The sequence below is a fragment of the Sarcophilus harrisii genome, chromosome 1, assembly GCF_902635505.1.
Source record: "Sarcophilus harrisii chromosome 1, mSarHar1.11, whole genome shotgun sequence".
Lineage (NCBI taxonomy): Eukaryota > Metazoa > Chordata > Mammalia > Dasyuromorphia > Dasyuridae > Sarcophilus > Sarcophilus harrisii.
The window spans coordinates 398,402,073-398,420,510 of NC_045426.1; the positions used below are offsets into that span (position 1 = coordinate 398,402,073).

General features: G+C 34.1%; 1 protein-coding gene across 2 annotated transcripts in view; it reads right to left on the reverse strand.

Moving 5' to 3' along the window:
* Window positions 1-3,761: 3,761 nt before the first annotated feature.
* The window catches only part of DAP (death associated protein), a 65,426-nt gene continuing 50,749 nt past the window's right edge, over window positions 3,762-18,438 (reverse strand). For both annotated transcript variants that reach the window (XM_031946130.1, XM_031946129.1), the window contains exons 3-4: window positions 7,377-7,419; window positions 3,762-5,813 (exon numbers count right to left, since the gene is read on the reverse strand). In XM_031946130.1, the coding sequence (XP_031801990.1) occupies window positions 5,697-5,813; window positions 7,377-7,419 (160 nt within the window). In that variant the 3' untranslated portion in view covers window positions 3,762-5,696. The remainder of the gene's footprint in view (window positions 5,814-7,376; window positions 7,420-18,438) is intronic.

The following is an 18,438-nucleotide window of genomic DNA, read 5'->3' on the forward strand; positions in this document are numbered from 1 at the left end:
TTTTATAGCTCATTATCATCGTTATTCTTCTTGTGGATATTCTCCTGTTTATCTGTGGAGAGTAAGCTCAAGTGAAGAAATATCAGTACTTGCAAGAGGCCCCATGGACATCTGGTACTGAAATTATTTCTTCCCTTCCCTTTTAATAGTATTTCCAACATTGTGCAGCCATCTGTGATGTCTTCACGGCAAAAAGTGCTAATAATACTATAGTAGTGAGTCCACAGAAAGCATGCAGTACTCTCATGTAACAGTTCTTGCCCATTGTTTAATGGATAAAGGATTATCGAAACAAAGTTACTCAGATTAGGTCAATTGGTGTTTTTTGTTTTTGGCTTTTTAGCTAATTTTGATTTGTGTCTAAAAGGAAAACTTCGGGGGGGGGGGAGTTTGAACAATGTGAAATTTAGTATGAATTAAAAATTATGTCACACATAGGAGCAACTGGGGGTCTCAAACAGTATTGAAATGACTGAACATGTCACATTTAATGTGAGCCAATTAATGTGATGTGTGTAAGCTAGTTGAGGGTTTTTGAGACATGCTCCTCTGTGTGGATATGATGCACCACTGTACCATTTTATCAACAGTTGTCTTAATTTTTAAAAAAGAGACCTTAAAATGGATAAAAAAGAATGCTTCATATGGAAACACTGTCAGCCACATAAAAAATAAGAGCAAAAACTGAACAACAATTTGATATAATTGAATGACATGAACATGGTCATAGTTAATTTTAAAATAGGACAAGATTTGGAATGAGTACCTGCATCTATGGTACAGAATATCATAAAAGACAAATGTGCAATAAAAGGAAGAAAAAAGAATAAAATAAATAAAATTGCAGGTGCAATAAAAAGGATAAGTTGTACCAACTTTTTATGGTTTGCAAACTACAAGGAACAGAAGTGTTGAAAGACAGAAATGGATAGGTTTTTTTAGCTGTACAGATTTAATATTGCAATAGTAATGATAATAACATTTATATAGCATTTACAAAGTGCTAAAATTGTACTAAGTACTTTACAAGTATTACTTCAGTGGAGCCAGTGGTAGATAGGTAATTAAACTCTCCCAACTTTCCCCTCCAAAAAACTTCACAATAATGTTTCAAATATATATTGAATATAGAACGGAGTCAAATTGATAAAATAAGGTCCACTCCCCAATTGATAAATGGTCAAAAGATATGAATAAGCAGCTTTCAGAAGAAGTAATCAAAGCTATCTATAATCAAATGAAAAATACTCTAAATTACTACCTATAAGAGAAATGCAAGTTAAGACAACTCTGACGTACCAACTCACACCCATCAGAAATGACAAATTCTGGAGAGAATAATGGAAAAATAGGTACACCAATGAATTGTTTGGTAGAGTTATGGAGTCTAACCATTCTGGAAAACAATTTGAAATTATGATCAAAGGGTTTTTAAGGTGTGCATATCACTTGACCAAGCAATTCTACTACTAGGTCTGTATCCCAAAGAATTAAAAAAAAAAAAAAAAAAAAATTAGGACATATATCCATGCAAATATTTTCAATCACTCTTTTTGTGGTGGCAAAGAATTAGAATTCAGGATACCATCAAAAATTGGAGAATGGCTTAACAAGTTGTGGCACATGATGTGCTGGAATACTCTTGTGGCATAAGAAATGTCAAGGCGAATGTTTTTTAAAAAAACATGGCAGAACCTATATGAAATAATGCAAAGTGAAATAAAAAAAACCCAACACTCCAGGAAATCATTGTGTACAGTTAACAGCAATGATGTAATAATGATCAACTATTTAAGACTTGGCTATCCCTGTCAATACAATGATCTAAGGACTCAGGATGAAAAAAAATTTATCCATCTTCAGAGCGAACTTTTTTGAAATATGGCTAACAAATATATTTTGCAAGATTTCACATATTATAATGGATATCATATTCCTTGCCTTCTCAGTAGGTGGAAGGTGAGAATGGAAGAGAGAGAATTTAGAAATCAAAACTTTAAAGGAAAAGAATGTCAAAAACAATCAATTGAAAAACAAAAACACTATTTTTATCTTCACAACAACAAAGAGATAGTTGATATTATCAGTCTCCTGTTACATTTGAGAAACTGAGATAAGAGATTAAGTGACTTGCTGCTCAGTTACCCAGTGTTTGAGGTAGAATTTAAATTCAGCTCTTCTTGATTCTAGGCCCAGTGTTCTAACCACTGAACCATAATCTAGCTGCTTCTAATAAAAATGTTAAAAATACAATTTTTTCCCTGAGCAGAGCAGCCATTCAGACAAAAGCTTCAAATTTGTTTAAAATAGTTAAAGAAAATAGAAAGGAAGTGACTAAGGAAGAAACTTACTGAAAATATTAGATCGATGGACAGTTTTACAAATTGAGTTCAAATGCAGATGAGGAAACTGCAGCTAAATATTCTGGTGCTTTGAAGAAAATAAAGAACGTAAAATATACTGATCATCAAATTTTTAATAGTGTATAAAACAGGCTTGCTTATTCTAGGAAAAGATGCCTTCCAGAACTTACATTTCTAAGAAAACAAAACAAAGCTGCTTAACCCAGTATTTAAAATGTCTAAGGATCACAAACTTTTACTGGAAGGTTATGCAAAAGGGGATTTTAAATTAAAACCAACGCTTGTTTATTGGTCTCAAAATCCTCGTGTTCTGAGAAGCAACATCCATCAATTGCTTCTATTTCTTTGGTCAAAGATAAGAGCATTAGTGATTAAAACTGTTTTCAAAGCTGGTTTTTAAGTTATTTTAGTCCAGCTGCTGAAAAATATTGCAAAGACAACAATATTAAGTTTAAAGTGTTACCGATTTTAGATAATGGTCCAAGTCATCCAAGTATACTAGGTTCATTGTGAGAAATGTGAACAAAGAAATTTGCTGAAATATAAATAAAGTTCTCTGAACTTAGTAGCCTATGTTTGAAGATTTAAAGAAAGACAGTTCAAGCTATGTTGCTTAAATATTTTAAATGACAATAGTGACATTTTCTCCATGTTGTCAGTGTAGGTTTATTTTTAGGTATAATATTCAGTAACTTCCAAATTTTGCTTTCTATTACTTTGTAATAAGCTTAAGCTAAAAACAGATTTCTTATCCTTCTACTGTTACAAATAACAAAACAAATAAGCAAACTTCTTAGCATTTTTTCATTGTATATTTTTGTGGAATTGAAAGCAATTTCCATATTTGGTTATAATCATTAGTTTGAATACTAAGAATTTTAATAATGTGACTACTTAATAGGATTTAATATAAACAGTATTTGGCTATATTGAGTTCAGCTCCAGACTCCAAATTATTGGAAGGTTATTGATAAAAGAGAGTATCTATTTTATATTTCATATTAAAATTTTGTACATATGCCATCTGCCTTACTAAGTTCCTTGAGACCATAAGTTTGTACCTTCTGCATCTTTCCATCCTCTGCAGTGTTCAATAAACGTTTGCTAAGTGAATGGAATTAAAGGGTATACTTTGAAACAAAGGCAAATACATATACTGACAGATAAAGAGCTGCTAGCTACCATCACAACATTTTTTGGTAATGCTGTATTAAATCTGCCCTAAAAGGTCCTATCTACCTTAATGAAAGTGCCAGCTAATGGTCACAAGTTACCAGTTTTAATCAAATGCATTATGCTTTTCCATTTTATGGTACCATAATTTAAAGCAGACAATGAGTGGAGTCTAATTTAAAATAGAAATCTCTGAAATAAGAAGAAAAACAGCACAAAGAAAAGGGAAGGGCAGGCACAATTTTTTATTACTGAAAAACACAAATCATTATAAAAGAAAACACGATATAATTGTTTCTTTTCAGTGATTTGGAACATGTGGAATATACTACATCTAAGATACATGTAAAACGAAATTTTTGGAAACATAATAGGTTATTATTTTCAGCTATCTCTCAGTGGAGATTTCAAGGCAGTGGGGAGGTGGGAGAAGCTTCCTAAACTATTCTTATATCTGAGAGTGTGATATATAGATTGCACTAGACTGAATCTACTTTCAATTGTTTTCCCAAGTGTCATAAAGCTCTCCCTTCCTATTTGAAATGTTTATTTCTGAACAAAGCTCTGAAGAGATGCCAAGTCTTTAGGCACATGTTCCAAAAGAATATCAACCAGCAAGCCTCTGGGTATGTGTTCTGACTGTGAAGTAATGACAAAATACACTGCCTTAGAGAGGCAGAAAATGTTCACATTAATACTTCTGCCATTATGAAACAACATAGATGATACAATGTCACTGCCATATGAAATAGCCTGCTGTTAATCTGGAGCTAAGGGTACCCTAAGTTTTCTTCAAAACATGAAACAAAGCAAACTGTGAACATTCTTCTTGAGAGGAGAATTGAGATATTGATCAAGGGAAAATTATCACTATTTCTACCAATTGACAAATGTGGATTTCATCATTTTATCTGAGGATGATTGGTGTTGGATAGGCAACCATTCATAGTGCCATTCATTGCTGATCTACAGCAATAAACAGATTCAAACAGACTGCTGGTATCCTAACAAGGCAATACTTTTTCTTATGCAAATAACTAGAATGAGTTTATTTTCCAACATAAAAATAGTATAGTAATCACTCTAGCAGCATCCTTACAAATATCAATTGGCAAGAAGCACACACAAATAACTCAGAATGACATCTAACACTTAAACATTAGTAGGAGTAATTATGTAATTAGGGCAAAGGGGAGTCTGACCACAGTTGTGAGGTCTGCAAACAGATTACTCCAACTAAAGTGGAATGTGTTTATCTTTCCTTGACAGTGAAATTAATCTCCCTTTGGAGGAGAACTGGATCTTTGTGAACTTGGTGGATTTTTAACCTATTATTCCCTTTGTTTGAATAAGCCTTTAAAACCATTACCCATGTATCTTCTCCTCCCACCACCTCTACTTCAAAATAGGTGGAGTCCTAAGAGTCCCCCTCAAATCCAAACCAACAAGATGATTACAGAGATACATAAATTGACCTATTTCTTAAGTCAGGATTTTGTCAGATACAACAAACTCTCCAATCCTATGACTCAAAGCAAGATGTTTAATTCTGAGTAGGCCTTCTTGTATTCTCATCCTCCAGAGCAACAAGTCTTTTAAAGTAAATTCTGGCTATTCTTTGAAAAGACAGTGTGAAATTTCAACTGACTTCCCCATTTTACCCTGGACTCCATGGGAAGACTCTAGTGTCTGATAAAAAAGTAAGATTACAAAATGACCCATTTTTTCCTAACCTTTATCTCACTTTTCCCAAAATTTGCTTATAATTGTTTTAAAATATCATACTTCACTTTATGGTATAAATCAAACTTCAGAACTACTAAAATTAACTTTTAAAAACATCACTGTATTCTCTAAGCAAAACTGCAGAAGATTAAATTGAGTAAGGATCCTAGATCCTGGGGTAAAAATAAGACTCAAGTGTTGTTTGCATTTAGTTGAACAAGATACATGAGTATCAGATGGATCTATTTGTAGGCAGTAAACAAAGAAATGTAAGGCAAAGGAAGCTACTGATTTGCTTTGTCTTAAATTTCTCTACAGAGCTAGAGATAGGAAAAAAAAATTGGACCAATTCTTGTTGTTCTATAAATGTCAAACCAAAGAGGAAATAATGTGCTCTTCTCCAAGAACCAGACTGAGAGGGTGGTAACAGGATATTCACTTGCGAGGTTGTTGGATGTGCTGTGTTGTCCTGTGGGAAGGATGCTTTTCCATGGAGGGGTGTGGTTTTTGGTGAGCCACCTGAGCTGCAGCAGGGGGGAAATCTTTGTCACCCTGTAGTCAAACAGAAAGGCATAACATTAGCAATGTGGTGAACGGAGTAATTTAAATTTGGGACTTGAAGGGAAGTGAACCTAACTGCATTCTAGAATCATCAGTGTTCACAATCAACATTGAAAATCAAGACATATTCCAGAGAGATGTCCTAAACTGCTCACAGATCTTGTTAGCTAATAGGATCTGTCAGTTAGATATAAAAGATGTTGGTTCCAGCAAATATGAAAGACAGGGTAAATATTCTAAGGAACTGCAGAAGCCAGACTGTTTAATTTTCTGCAAGTAACAACTCCATATGCACAGAATACAGGTGGGTCTCTCAACCTGCTAGAAGAGAAGTAAAATTGCTTTTCTACTCCAACTTATCAGGGAGATTAGTATGGATGTCAAGTGTAAAAAGACTCAAGTCCCACTTTACTCACCTTTGAGGATAGGGCACGGAAAGCTTATTTAAACAGTCTCATATCCTTCTTTTCTTTTCATATTCACTTAATTATCTAATTCCATCTCCTCCCATGGTTTCAATGACCCCTTCCAAGAAAATGACTTCTACATCTATAGTTTCTCCTCCAAACTATCCCAAGCCTTTTATCTCCAATAGTACATTCTCTATGTCAATATTTCACTGATACCTCAAATATTGCTTTACTGTGCAAACCTGTCCTTCCTTTTAATGTTCCTATTGCTACTGATGACACCAGTATTAAGCCATCTTTGCCAGTTCCCTCTATTTCTCATCATCTACAACTAATAAGATGCTACCATCAGATTGATTCTAATCAAGCAGCATCTCTAGTCTACATCTGTTTCCTCTCCAACTCCCATATTGTTCTCTCTCATACCTAATTAAATTACTAGTGGTTCCTTGATCCTTTTCTATATTCTCCGCTTAAACAGGACACTCCCATGCCTGGTATAATATACTCTTGGCTCAACTATGGCTTCTGAAATTCATTTCAGATTCTGTGGTTTTTCCGTGAAAACTTAAGTCTATTCTCGGAAGCAGTTCCTGATTCTCTACAGCTAAAGCTATTCCTTCTCTTCACAAATTTTCTTAGAATACTTTGTCCCCTGTATTATATTAAAGTGTTTCCATATAACATTGTGGATTGTAAATTTCTTGAGGGTAGGTTGCATGTCATTTTTTAATGCTTTTGTTCTCAGGAGCTAGCACACTACTTTGGACCTAGTATATTAAGTGTTTGTTTAATTGAAAATAGTTGAAATCTCTAAGGTCAATCTGAAGAGAAATGTAAGGGAATGAGGGGAACTAAAGCCATGTTGTATTAAATATAGCTAATATACCAAAGAATGGACCGTATTAAACCTTTATCTATTTTTTCACCATATCCTCTGAAAAATGTGCTGTGTTAGATAGGATAGGTCTAAGAATTCCACTCAAGACTTGGGCTTCATTAATCTTCCTGTTGAATCCTCCTTGAAAGAGTTTATTAAAAATATAAATAATCAAATAATTACATGTGATGAATTAATGAAATCAAGTGAGAAAGCCTTTAGTTTCTTTGGAATGTTTGTAGACACATACAAATAAACTCTTACCCTTGCAATAACACCAGAGATGTACACAGTTGGTTTAGGTGGGCTGGAAAAAGAAGAGAAAAATGATTTAACATGAATCGAGCCTCATCTTAAGTGAATACGATAAACAATGAATATGGGAGAATGGTAAAAAAAGAAGGTAGCTTAAGCAAAGAAGAATGAACAAAATAAACTGTAGCAAACAGCAAGTGAATTAATTAAGAACATTTTTTTGTTGTTGTTGTTGATTTCTGTTAATCCCCAAACTGTACCTAAGGACAAGAACAATATTTTTAAACTTAATGTATTTGTGTGGGTTGCATGAGATAATAGGAAAGGTATTTTTCCCTCCCAACAGCATTGCAACTATATGAATCTGCTTTATCAACATAGTTTTTTTTTTCACTTAGTTGCCAAAGACCCAAAGAATTTAAGGATTTTTACTCTTGAAGCTGTCACAGACTGGCATTAATGAAGAACTACAACTACTTAACTAGAAATAGCTTTATCTGTAAAGGAGAGTGGAGAGTTGGCTAGAAGATAAGGAAAAGTCCTGTAAAGTTTTGTTTCCTTCAAAATCTGAAAGTACTCATCTTTGAGGCTAAAGCCCTGAAAACTACAACTAATATTTATTAGCATATCGAACTATTATTATCAAATAGTAATCCTTTGATGCAAATAATTTATGTCTTAATCAGTTATTTACAACCTGGGAGAATAGGACACAGAGCAAATGAATTTTTAAGGTAGGGTGTGTAGTGGAAGGAATGCAGGTTATAGAACTAGATCTGTTTTGTCCAAGTCTTGCTGTGTTTCTTACTGTGCAGCCTTTGGCAAGCCTCATTTTATCTTTCAGAGGTTTAGTTTCCTGTTAAATGAAGGAGCTTAACTAAAGATTCTAAAGTCCCTTCTAGCCCTAACTCTATTTCTAAGAATGGTCCACCTGCCATCTAAGGGGAACCAGATAATGAAGAGAGTGGGAGTAAGCAGCGATACTGAGGAAGATGGTACAGAAAGGAGAATGAAAGTGTTTCACCCATTGTTTTAAGAATCAACACGAGCAAAAATTGCTGTTCAGAGTAAATGCAACTCTGAATAACCTTAGGAAAATCAACATCTCTACCTTTTAACCCTTATTGCTCTTCTTACATCAAGATTATCATGAGGATCAAGAAAAATTAATGATGAGAAACCAAAGGCTACAATGAATTAAAGTATTTAGTGGTAGAAAAATTCACTATCTTCAAAATCTGTTCTAATGCCCTACTTTATAGACAAATAAGTATGGTGTAAAAGCAATAATACAATAAGGATCTCCAGATGAAGTATTCCATATATTTAGTTGGCTTTGCCTCTTTTTAGAAAAAAAAAATGCTTCAAAGAAATTGTTGTGGCTCACTTTCTTTCATGCAACTGTCCTAGTGTTTAAAAAAAAAAGAAAAAGAATTTAGCAAAAACACACAATTCACGCTCCCCCCCACCTCAGTCACTTCTGTATCACAGTGAGATTAGAAACTCAAATCTGAATAAGCATCCAAAAGGAGAAAAAAAAAAAAAGCCTTCAGATTATTTTGTCAAGATGGGCTTCTTTTTTGTGTGTGTTAACTGGATTGCTATTTTCTTTTCTTTTTTTGTATAAACAATTTAGCTGCTGGATTAATAGTCAGCAGGAGAAGTATAAATTCAATTTGTTTCAGTAGCCCCATCTGGTTCTCTCTTATCTTTATATAGAACATATATATGACATGATTAAGTTATATATATAAGCTGTCAACAAGTTAAGATTAGCATTGAATTCACAGCTTACCTATATAGTTCACAGCATACCTATATAACTATATAGTTATATAGTCATAGCTAAGATAGCTAAACATTTTTCGATCAAAAACTTAAGCACTGAAACCTGGTTCATTTAACTATATAAATTATTTTTGAGAGAACAGGAATATGATAATTCGTGAGGCTTTAGAACATACTTGTATTCTTTCACTTTAAAATAACCCATTTCTGGACCAGAGGAGAGATAAATGGGTTTTTAAATCACCCATTCCTTTTTTTTTTTTTTGGCTGAGGCAACTGGGGTCAAGTGACTTGTGCAGGGGCATACTGCTAGGAAATGTTAAGCTCTGAGACCACTTTTGAACTCAGATCCTCCTGACTTTAGGGCTGGTGCTCTATCCATTGCACCACCTAGCTGCCCCTCCTTTGTCATTCTTGAAATGTACCTCCCCTTCTACTTTATGAATCTGTCAAGGCTCATTTTAGGCTCGAGCTTTCAAGTTTTCTTTTAAGTTCCAGTTTTCTAAAGGTCATTCCCTAATTTACACTACTTTCGTTTTTAAATATTCTAAGTGCATTTTGCCTGATTGTTCTTTTATAAGGGAAGGTGGGGGTAGATGGAAGAAAATAACTATTTTATATTACATTTATCTGAACAAATATTGTATAAATGACTAAAACATTATATCTTTGGGTGGGGCAAATTTCATTTTTGTTTTCAAATGTTCTGGAGGCAGCTAAGTAACTTAGTGGAAAGAGCAGCTCCTCCTGGTGTCAGAAAAATTCTATTTCTTTTCTTTTTTTTTTTTAATAGCTTTTTATTTACAAGTTATATGCATGGGTAATTTTATAGCATTGACAATTGCCAAACCTGTTGTTCCAATTTTTCCCCTCCCCCCCAGATGGCAGGTTGACCAATACATGTTAAATATATTAAAGTATAAATTAAATACAAAATAAGTATACATGACCAAACTGTTATTTTGCTGTATAAAAAGAATCGGACTCTGAAATATTGTACAATTAGCCTATGAAGGAAATAAAAAATGCAGGCAGGCAAAAATATAGGGATTGGGAATTCAATGTAATGGTTCTTAGTCATCTCCCAGAATTCTTTCACTGGGTGTAGCTGGTTCAGTTCATTACTACTCCACTGGAACTGATTTGGTTCATCTCATTGCTGAAGATGGCCAGGTCCATCAGAATTGATCATCATATAGAATTGTTGTTGAAGTATATAATGATCTCCTGGTCCTGCTCTTTTCACTCAGCATCAGTTCATGTAAGTCTCTCCAGGCCTTTCTGAAATCATCCTGTTGGTCATTTCTTACCGAACAATAATATTCCATAATATCCATATACCACAATTTATTCAGCCATTCTCCAACTGATGGGCATCCACTCAGTTTCCAGTTTCTGGCCACTACAAAGAGGGCTGCCACAAACATTCTTGCACATACAGATCCCTTTCCCTTCTTTAAGATCTCTTTGGGATATAAGCCCAGTAGTAACACTGCTGGATCAAAGGGTATGCACAGTTTGATAACTTTTTGAACATAGTTCCAAATTGCTCTCCAGAATAGAAAAACCCAATTTCAAATCCTGCCTCACCACTCATTAGCTATGTGATCTTTACAAGTCACTTAACCTGTTTGTCTTAATCCAATAGAGAAAGAAGTGGCAAACCACTCCTATATCTTTGCTAAGAAAACCCCAAATGGGGTCATGAAAAATCTGATACAACTGAAACTGAATGACAATGACATGACTAAAATAAAGCAAGAAATTGAAAGTCAGCAACATTTCTAAGAATCTGATGGCTCAGATAAGCCTTCTTAGATAAAATGATTTTATTTTAAGTTATGGCTAAGATATAAAACCTACTGTCTGATCAAAGAGCATACCATAGGATCAAGGTAGGAAGAGGCTACAGATATGTGGTGTGTGTGTGGGCACAAAAGGCTTTCTAAACTTTTCTCACTCATGACCCTTTTTTCACACAAGAAATTTTTATGCATACAAGTCAAACTTTTACTGACAATAAAATATAATTTTGCAACCCCCACATTCAATTTAATATAACTCTATATAGGATTGGGACCCACATTTTAAGAAGCTTTGATCTAGTTTAACCATTTCATTTTGTAGATAAGAACCTGAAGTCCAGTGAATTCAAACTGTGAGCCTAAGGTTGCAAGGTTAATGTTAACAGTCAATAGCAAAGCTGGCATTGGAAAACTCTCATTGAAGCAAGTCTTTATGTGGGTATGGGAGTTCTATTACACTATTTAAAATTGATTGTGGCTGTTTAAGGAGGTGTGAATTACAGAATCCTCCCTTAAGCACAGAAATAATTATAATAAGAAAAACCAAGAATGGCAATACTATTAAAATAAGCTTGATTTGTTAAAAAGTACAATCTACTAGAGTAAAAAAAAAAAAAAAAAAAAAAAAAAAGACATGGGCTTGCTGTATGACTCCCAAGATAAACTTAGAAAATTAAGTTTATTTTTTTTATCCTTAGGTGGTGTCTGGCAGACACAGCTATTACTATAATCTGGGGACTTAATTCCTCAGGAGATTATCCCAGAAGTCATGCTATTAGAGCTACCTGTCACAAAAAATTCTGCCAATTCATATAAATGGTCTGAACATTTCCAGTGACCTTTAAGGCTTCATAAACAGAATGAATTCCCAGATTTAATATTACTACTACTACCACTAACAGTACTAGTACTATTAGTGGAGAAAGTTATCAGTACTACTAAATTATCACTTATATAGTACTTAATCATTTTACACGTTATCTCATTTGATCCTCACAATCCTGGATGGTGGATTTTACATTTGAGCAAACTAAGGTACAGAGAGATGTTAAGTAATTTGTCTACCACCACACACGCAAGAAGCCCCAGAGACAAGATTCTCAAAGTATGGTCTTTCTGACTCCAAGTGTAGTCCTCTGCACTGAGCTACCACCTTATAATGCAATAATATTAATCTCAGTCCAATTTTCTTAATTGAGACGTGGTATTCATTAAGATTCATGTGTGTGATGGGTCTCACACCAGTTTCACATCAGCTGATTAACACTAGAGCAACCAACATTGCTGAGGATCAATTCCTTATTGACTCTCTCTAAAAAAAAGGAAAAGGGAGGCCAAGGTTGGCCCAATGGAGCAGTGTCCTGCAAGCTGCCTCTCTGACTTCTCTTCATCAGTTGTGTGAGTGGCATCAAGAAGAAACTAGGCATTCCTGAAGAGGAGATGAGCTGCAGCTTTCTACATTTCTAGCTATGTTATTTTCCATGAATAAATATGTGACATCTGGATAAAGTTGCTATGTTTGAGGCATATTCACAAACCTTTCTTCGTTGGGCACCGAGACAAAACAAGAGTGAGACAAGACAAGTCATAAGCTTCCAGTCACTTTTACCCTTTAGCTCTTCACCAGGATGGCCACTGAGTGGCCTACAAGCTAACATTGAACATATAATGGTGAATAGAATAATAGATGTGTGGAGTAAAATATTAACTTTTAACAAAAACCTATGTTTTTTCATTTATAGCTTCTTAAAAGCAGAGAGAAGACCCAATCCCCAATTACTTGGTATTCCCCTCCATTCCCCATAAATGAGAGAAATTTGGCTTAGGTGATCCAAGGGTTTTTTTGTTCTTTCAGAGAGAAAGTTTATTTAAGACTTCCATTAAATTGTTTCTAAGATTTCTAATGGTGAGAAGTAAGATTCCCTTTCTGTGGTAAACTCCTCAAAGCAGAACTGTTGGCTTTTGGGGTTATCCTGGCAGGAGGTGGGGGGGAAGATATCATTCTCTAAAATAATTTGAGGCAGAAAATTTCACAAAGGAACTATTTGAAGATGTAAAAAGATTTTCTTTTGTCATTATTCTTAAATTGCTTCATACATTCCAGATCACTACTACAAGTTTTAAGCACTAGTACTTAAAAGTACTATTACTTGAAGAAAAACAACGGAACCCAGAAGCCCCCCTGAAATTCAATTTCCTGGCCTTAATATGCTTTCCCAAGCAAAACCTTAAGGCATCCAAGATTTTGAAAGCTTTATGCTACATGGGCAAATATTTAATTTCTTATCTTGTATAGAGAGGAGAAAGGATCAAAAATCGACAACTCCTGTCATTTAGGTACCAATTTATCTCTGGGAGACTTTATCAAATTTTCCTCACCTAAAAAAGGGCTTTGCATGAGGGACATAGTAAGGTCCTCCAATGCCTTAATATCTTACAATGAACTTCACATTATTTTTTGAGAGTATTTAAAAATTAGTCGCTTAAATTTAGAAACACACCTTCCTGAGAGGATTGGAGAAGTTAAAGCAGCTCTGATAAACTAACCAAAGCTTATTATGATGTAATAATTCCAAAAAAAGCATCTTCTCCCACCCCCAACTCTAAATTTTGAAGGTCTTAAATTTTTCAGGAGGCAATTGAGGTTAAATGACTTACCAAATCAAATTGGCAGACGATTATTTATGGCTTTAAATAATATTGTACTGGTTTTCTTCCAGATATAGAGGCAAAAAATTATATAGAACAAGAAATTCAAGAAAGCAAATTCAAAAAAGCCAGTTCCCAAACTGTTTAATGTCCAACTATTTTAAAATTTATTGATGTTTCATTCAAAGTACAACCTATATTTCAAGTATTTTGTAAGCTATAATGGTTACTTTGAAGATATATTTAATCTGATGAAAATCAGTCTGACAGATGATGTTTTGAAGATGAAACATTACTTTCTCTTAGGAAATAGTGGGAAAAAATGCCTTTCTCCCTCTTGTCCCCAAATTCTCAGGCCTTTCCCATTTTTAAAGAATTCATTTATTTAAGGTTAAAGGAAATGCATGCAAGGCAGAATTAACTAGGATTAAAGTCCCTGTAACACTTTCTATAAATCAGCAGAAACTCTGAAGCTTATCACACATGGGAACAGCAAACCATTATCTGTTAGGCTGAGAATATTTGGAGCACTTAAAGTTTATATATATATATAAATTGTTAAATTTTATACCTGCTAAACCTCAAAATCCAAGATCATTCCTTTTTGGATTTTATTATTATTATTTTTAAAGTTAGCTCATAGCAAATTATATGAATTGTCTTTCTTAACAAAGTTTAACGTATTTAAAAAATTTAGAACATTCCAAGAAAGCTCTAGTGTAGACACAAGCTAGATACAATACCCAAAATATTTAATGAAGTGACCAAGTTGTCCACAACAATGAGTATAATAAATACTAAGTGATAGTATCACTCATCTCATCTACAGTATGACAATCTATAAGACGCTCACAAAATTTTTAGAAACTTTTTAAGACTAAGGTAATCTAGGGTTTTCCCAAGATCACAAAACTACACTTTTTTTTTTTTTTTAAATAGGTTCAAGGCACATAGATGAGAGGTAAAGAGAAAAGTTAGGAAACCTGGGATTTAGGATATTCTTGATATATGATCATAGTCAAGTACCTTTTGAGTGCCACTAGATAACTCTCTAAAATTATAAATTACAGATATTAGCTGACATTTACAGGAAGGAATATTGAATACTGGGAATTAACTACATACATTGCTGAAATCACAAGTCTGGACAAAACAAATCAAATAATATGCATACACTTCATATTCTTATAGTCTCTGATTTTATTGGTTCATTGCTGGCTATGGCTGAAAGGGACCTTAGGAATCAACTAATCTAATTCTCTCATTTTATTTATTTTGTTTTAGAGGGAAATGTGGGTTAAGTGACTTCCCCAGGGTCACACAGCTAGTAAGTATCAAGTGACTGAGACTGTATTGGAACTCAGGTCAGTACCTGACTCCAGGGCCACATTATCTAGCTACCTCTATTCTCCTCATTTTAAAGATAAGAAGAAATTCAAGAGTGATAAAGTGACTTGAAGTTCACACAGCAAAATAATGGCAAGTTCCTGAATTGACTCCTTACTCAATGCTCTTTTCTTCTATACCACACAGGGTTATAGTTATACTATTTAATTTCTTCAGTTTTCTTTTTCATTCCTTCCTGTTAATCTGCTACCGTGGGGGTGGGGAGTGTTAAAACTTGATGTTAGCAAAATAATGACCCATAGATTCAGTGGTATCTTAGTGATGCATGCTTGTTCTAGTCTCCTTTGTCCAAATGGCAGTCTTGGGGGTAAGAGAAGAGCTAGAAATAAGCCAATAAAGCAATTAGTAGGAATGTACTCTGATGAAACTCAGGAAATTCTTTCCATTTGAGAAGAAATTTTGGGAATGGGCATATCTATTGTTCTCCTTGAAGTATTGACTTTGAATTTGTGTGTGGGGGCTGATGGAGGGGAGGGGAGAGCAGCAGTCCCAGATGAATCCAGTCATTTTCTAAGGGAAAATTCCTCCGAACATGTTCTTTCCAATATGGGTTCTGGGAGAAGATTTCAATGTTACCTTCATTTAGCCCTCTAAAATAATAATTATGAAATCTTATTTGTATCAAAGAAGATCACAATATCTTTTTTTTGGTATTAAACTGACTTGATTACTCTCTATTCTCCCTTCACATTTTATCTCACAGATATTAGAGTCTCAAGCCAATATATGACTTTATAAACACAGTTTAAGTTCCACATTATTCTATGACCTAAAGATTTTTCAAAAAGAACTTCTGTAGAAGCATGTAGGTGGGGAGGGACACAATGCCATTACAACAAATACTTGAAGAGTGGTGCTTTAACAAAGTGATTGTCTGGGCAGCTAGCTAAATGGTGCAGTGGATAGGGAACCAGTCCTGAACTCAGAAACACCAGAGTTCAAATATGGCCTCAGACACTTAACACTAGCTGTGTGAATTAGGCAAATCATTTAACCTCAATTGCCTCCTGAAAAAAAAAAGCCACATTTACAAAGATGGAAACTGCTTTTGCTGTTCTGCTGATCTAAGAAATGATCAAAAGTTTCTTCCACTCCTAACTTGTTTACATACAACTCTGATAAACTAGTAAACTATTCTATGGAACTTTGTGATTCTTGTGAGTTACACAACAAAAAATATGTTATAATACTGGAGGGACATATCAAAAACCATCCACTTAGCCACTAGGAAAAGGATGAAATTGATCACATAATAAAAAACTAGCTTCTTATTGGTCCATAACAATTTATTAAATATCCAATGATGCATACTCAAAGCTCCTTTCATGTGTGTAAATGTATTTATTTATAATCTTTATGAGTTTTAAAAAAACTATAGTGAAATGGAAATGAACTGGGTAAAAAACAGTAATGATGCGATTAAAAATGATTAGCAACTATGCTAATTGTAAGTAATTTTTATATAACGCTTTAAAGTTTAAAACACTTCATGTCCTATCCTATTTGATCTAAACAGCTCTACCATGAAATATTTTATCATAAGACTTCGAAAATTAGGTGAATTCCCATGAGTATACAAGTATTAAGTGTTAAAGGCTAGACTTCAAATTCAGCATACTTTTCCCTGGACTATGCTGATGACAGAAGGCAGGGAGATGGTGCAGAAGACTTGAGGTCAACTTAGGCCTCAGACACTTATTAGCAGTGTAACACTTAACTCCTCTTTGCTTTAATTCCCTAGAGAAGGAAATGGCAAACCACTCCAGTATCTTTGTTAAGAAAACCCCATGAATGGTTTACTCCCTGAGGTCAAGAAGAGTCAGACATGACTGAACAATAAAATGCTGATGATAGTCACTTCCAATGTGAGTTCATGTATTTCGTGATTCTCAATCATGGCGTATATTATATTATAAATTTTTAAAAAACCCACCCAAAATGAAAAATAGAAACCCCCACAAAATTATTTGCACATAATAAATTTAGAACCAAAATTCTTGGTTTTTAAACATTGGTTTAAGAACAAAATGAAAATTGTGAAGTATCTCATAGTGAGCTACAACATTGTTCCCAACAAATATATATTGAGAGCAAATAATTATAGAGTTTTGACTAAAAATGTCATAATCTATTTTGTTAGAATACAAATCATCTGTAAACAAGATTTTGAAATAATGTAAAAATGATTAAAAATTACATTTTTCATCATTAACACTAAGTATTTAAAAATCACTAAACTAGAAAGAGAAGCTAACATTTACTTATTACTTTAAGGTATATAAGGTGCTTTACTATGACTCCCACTGGGCTGTGAGCTGAGAATTCAGGGTAAGATGTATGAATTATAAATGTCATTTCTACAAACACTGCTTAAAGAAAATTTTGCCATATCCCTTAATACAGATTAAAAACATTCGAGCTGATATATACCTTGGAAATAGCATTACGTAGAATGGCTAAATGTTTTTTTGAACTTAGTGAATGCTCTCTCCCATTTCAAAGCCTACGTCCCTATTTTAATTATCCAGTATGGAAGTGCAATATCTGAGCTGTCCACTAGGTAATACTCTCCTCGAGTCTCCAAACCTGGGGGGGTCAGTTTCTTTCTGGTACATGGTGGAGGGGTGGAGAGGGGGGGAAGGGGAGAGAGATAACCTTAAGATGTTGCAGTTATCTCCACCAGCCCCCAGAGAGTACATACCTCTCTCCTTTGTCACATTGCTTTCTTCCATTTAGAGTTTTCGCCGCAAACGTTGGGTTATCTTAAACTTCTTCCCTACCTAGTTGCCTTAGAAATAAATGCACCCATCTTTATTTAAATACTCATGGCTAGTAATTACAGGGGAACATAAGGCAATTTAAAGAACAAAAAAGGGAATTTGGAACATTCCTAAATTATATGACCCTAATTTTTAACAAAATATAGATGTTTCTTAATTTCATCTCTATTGTTTTTATTGTTTTTAAGAACAAACCTCATGAAACTTTAACTTTAAAAATATATATAGACAGATATTAATCAAAGGAAACCCTCAACTTATGAATTTTAGGATTCAGAGAATTAACATTTTGTGATTATTTTACGCAGAATAAAGTGAAGGTGGGCAGTACCAAGGATTCAAGGTAGAGAAGAAACTATGACTTGAGGAACACGGAGGGTCAGAAGTAGTAAAATATAAAGTACATTTTTTTTTTTTCAGATGAGGAATAGGCAAAAAGAGATCAGGTCAAGGTCATATACAGTTGTTACTCTGCAAAGAAAGACAGAGGTGTACTTTCTCAGGGACAACCTTGATAATTTTAAATTACATGGTGTTCGATGTAGTTTTCCCCCCAAACACATTGTTGTAGTTGTATATTATTTTACTAGTTCTACTTACTTTACTCCAAATAACTTCAAGTAAGTCTTCCCACAAAATTTT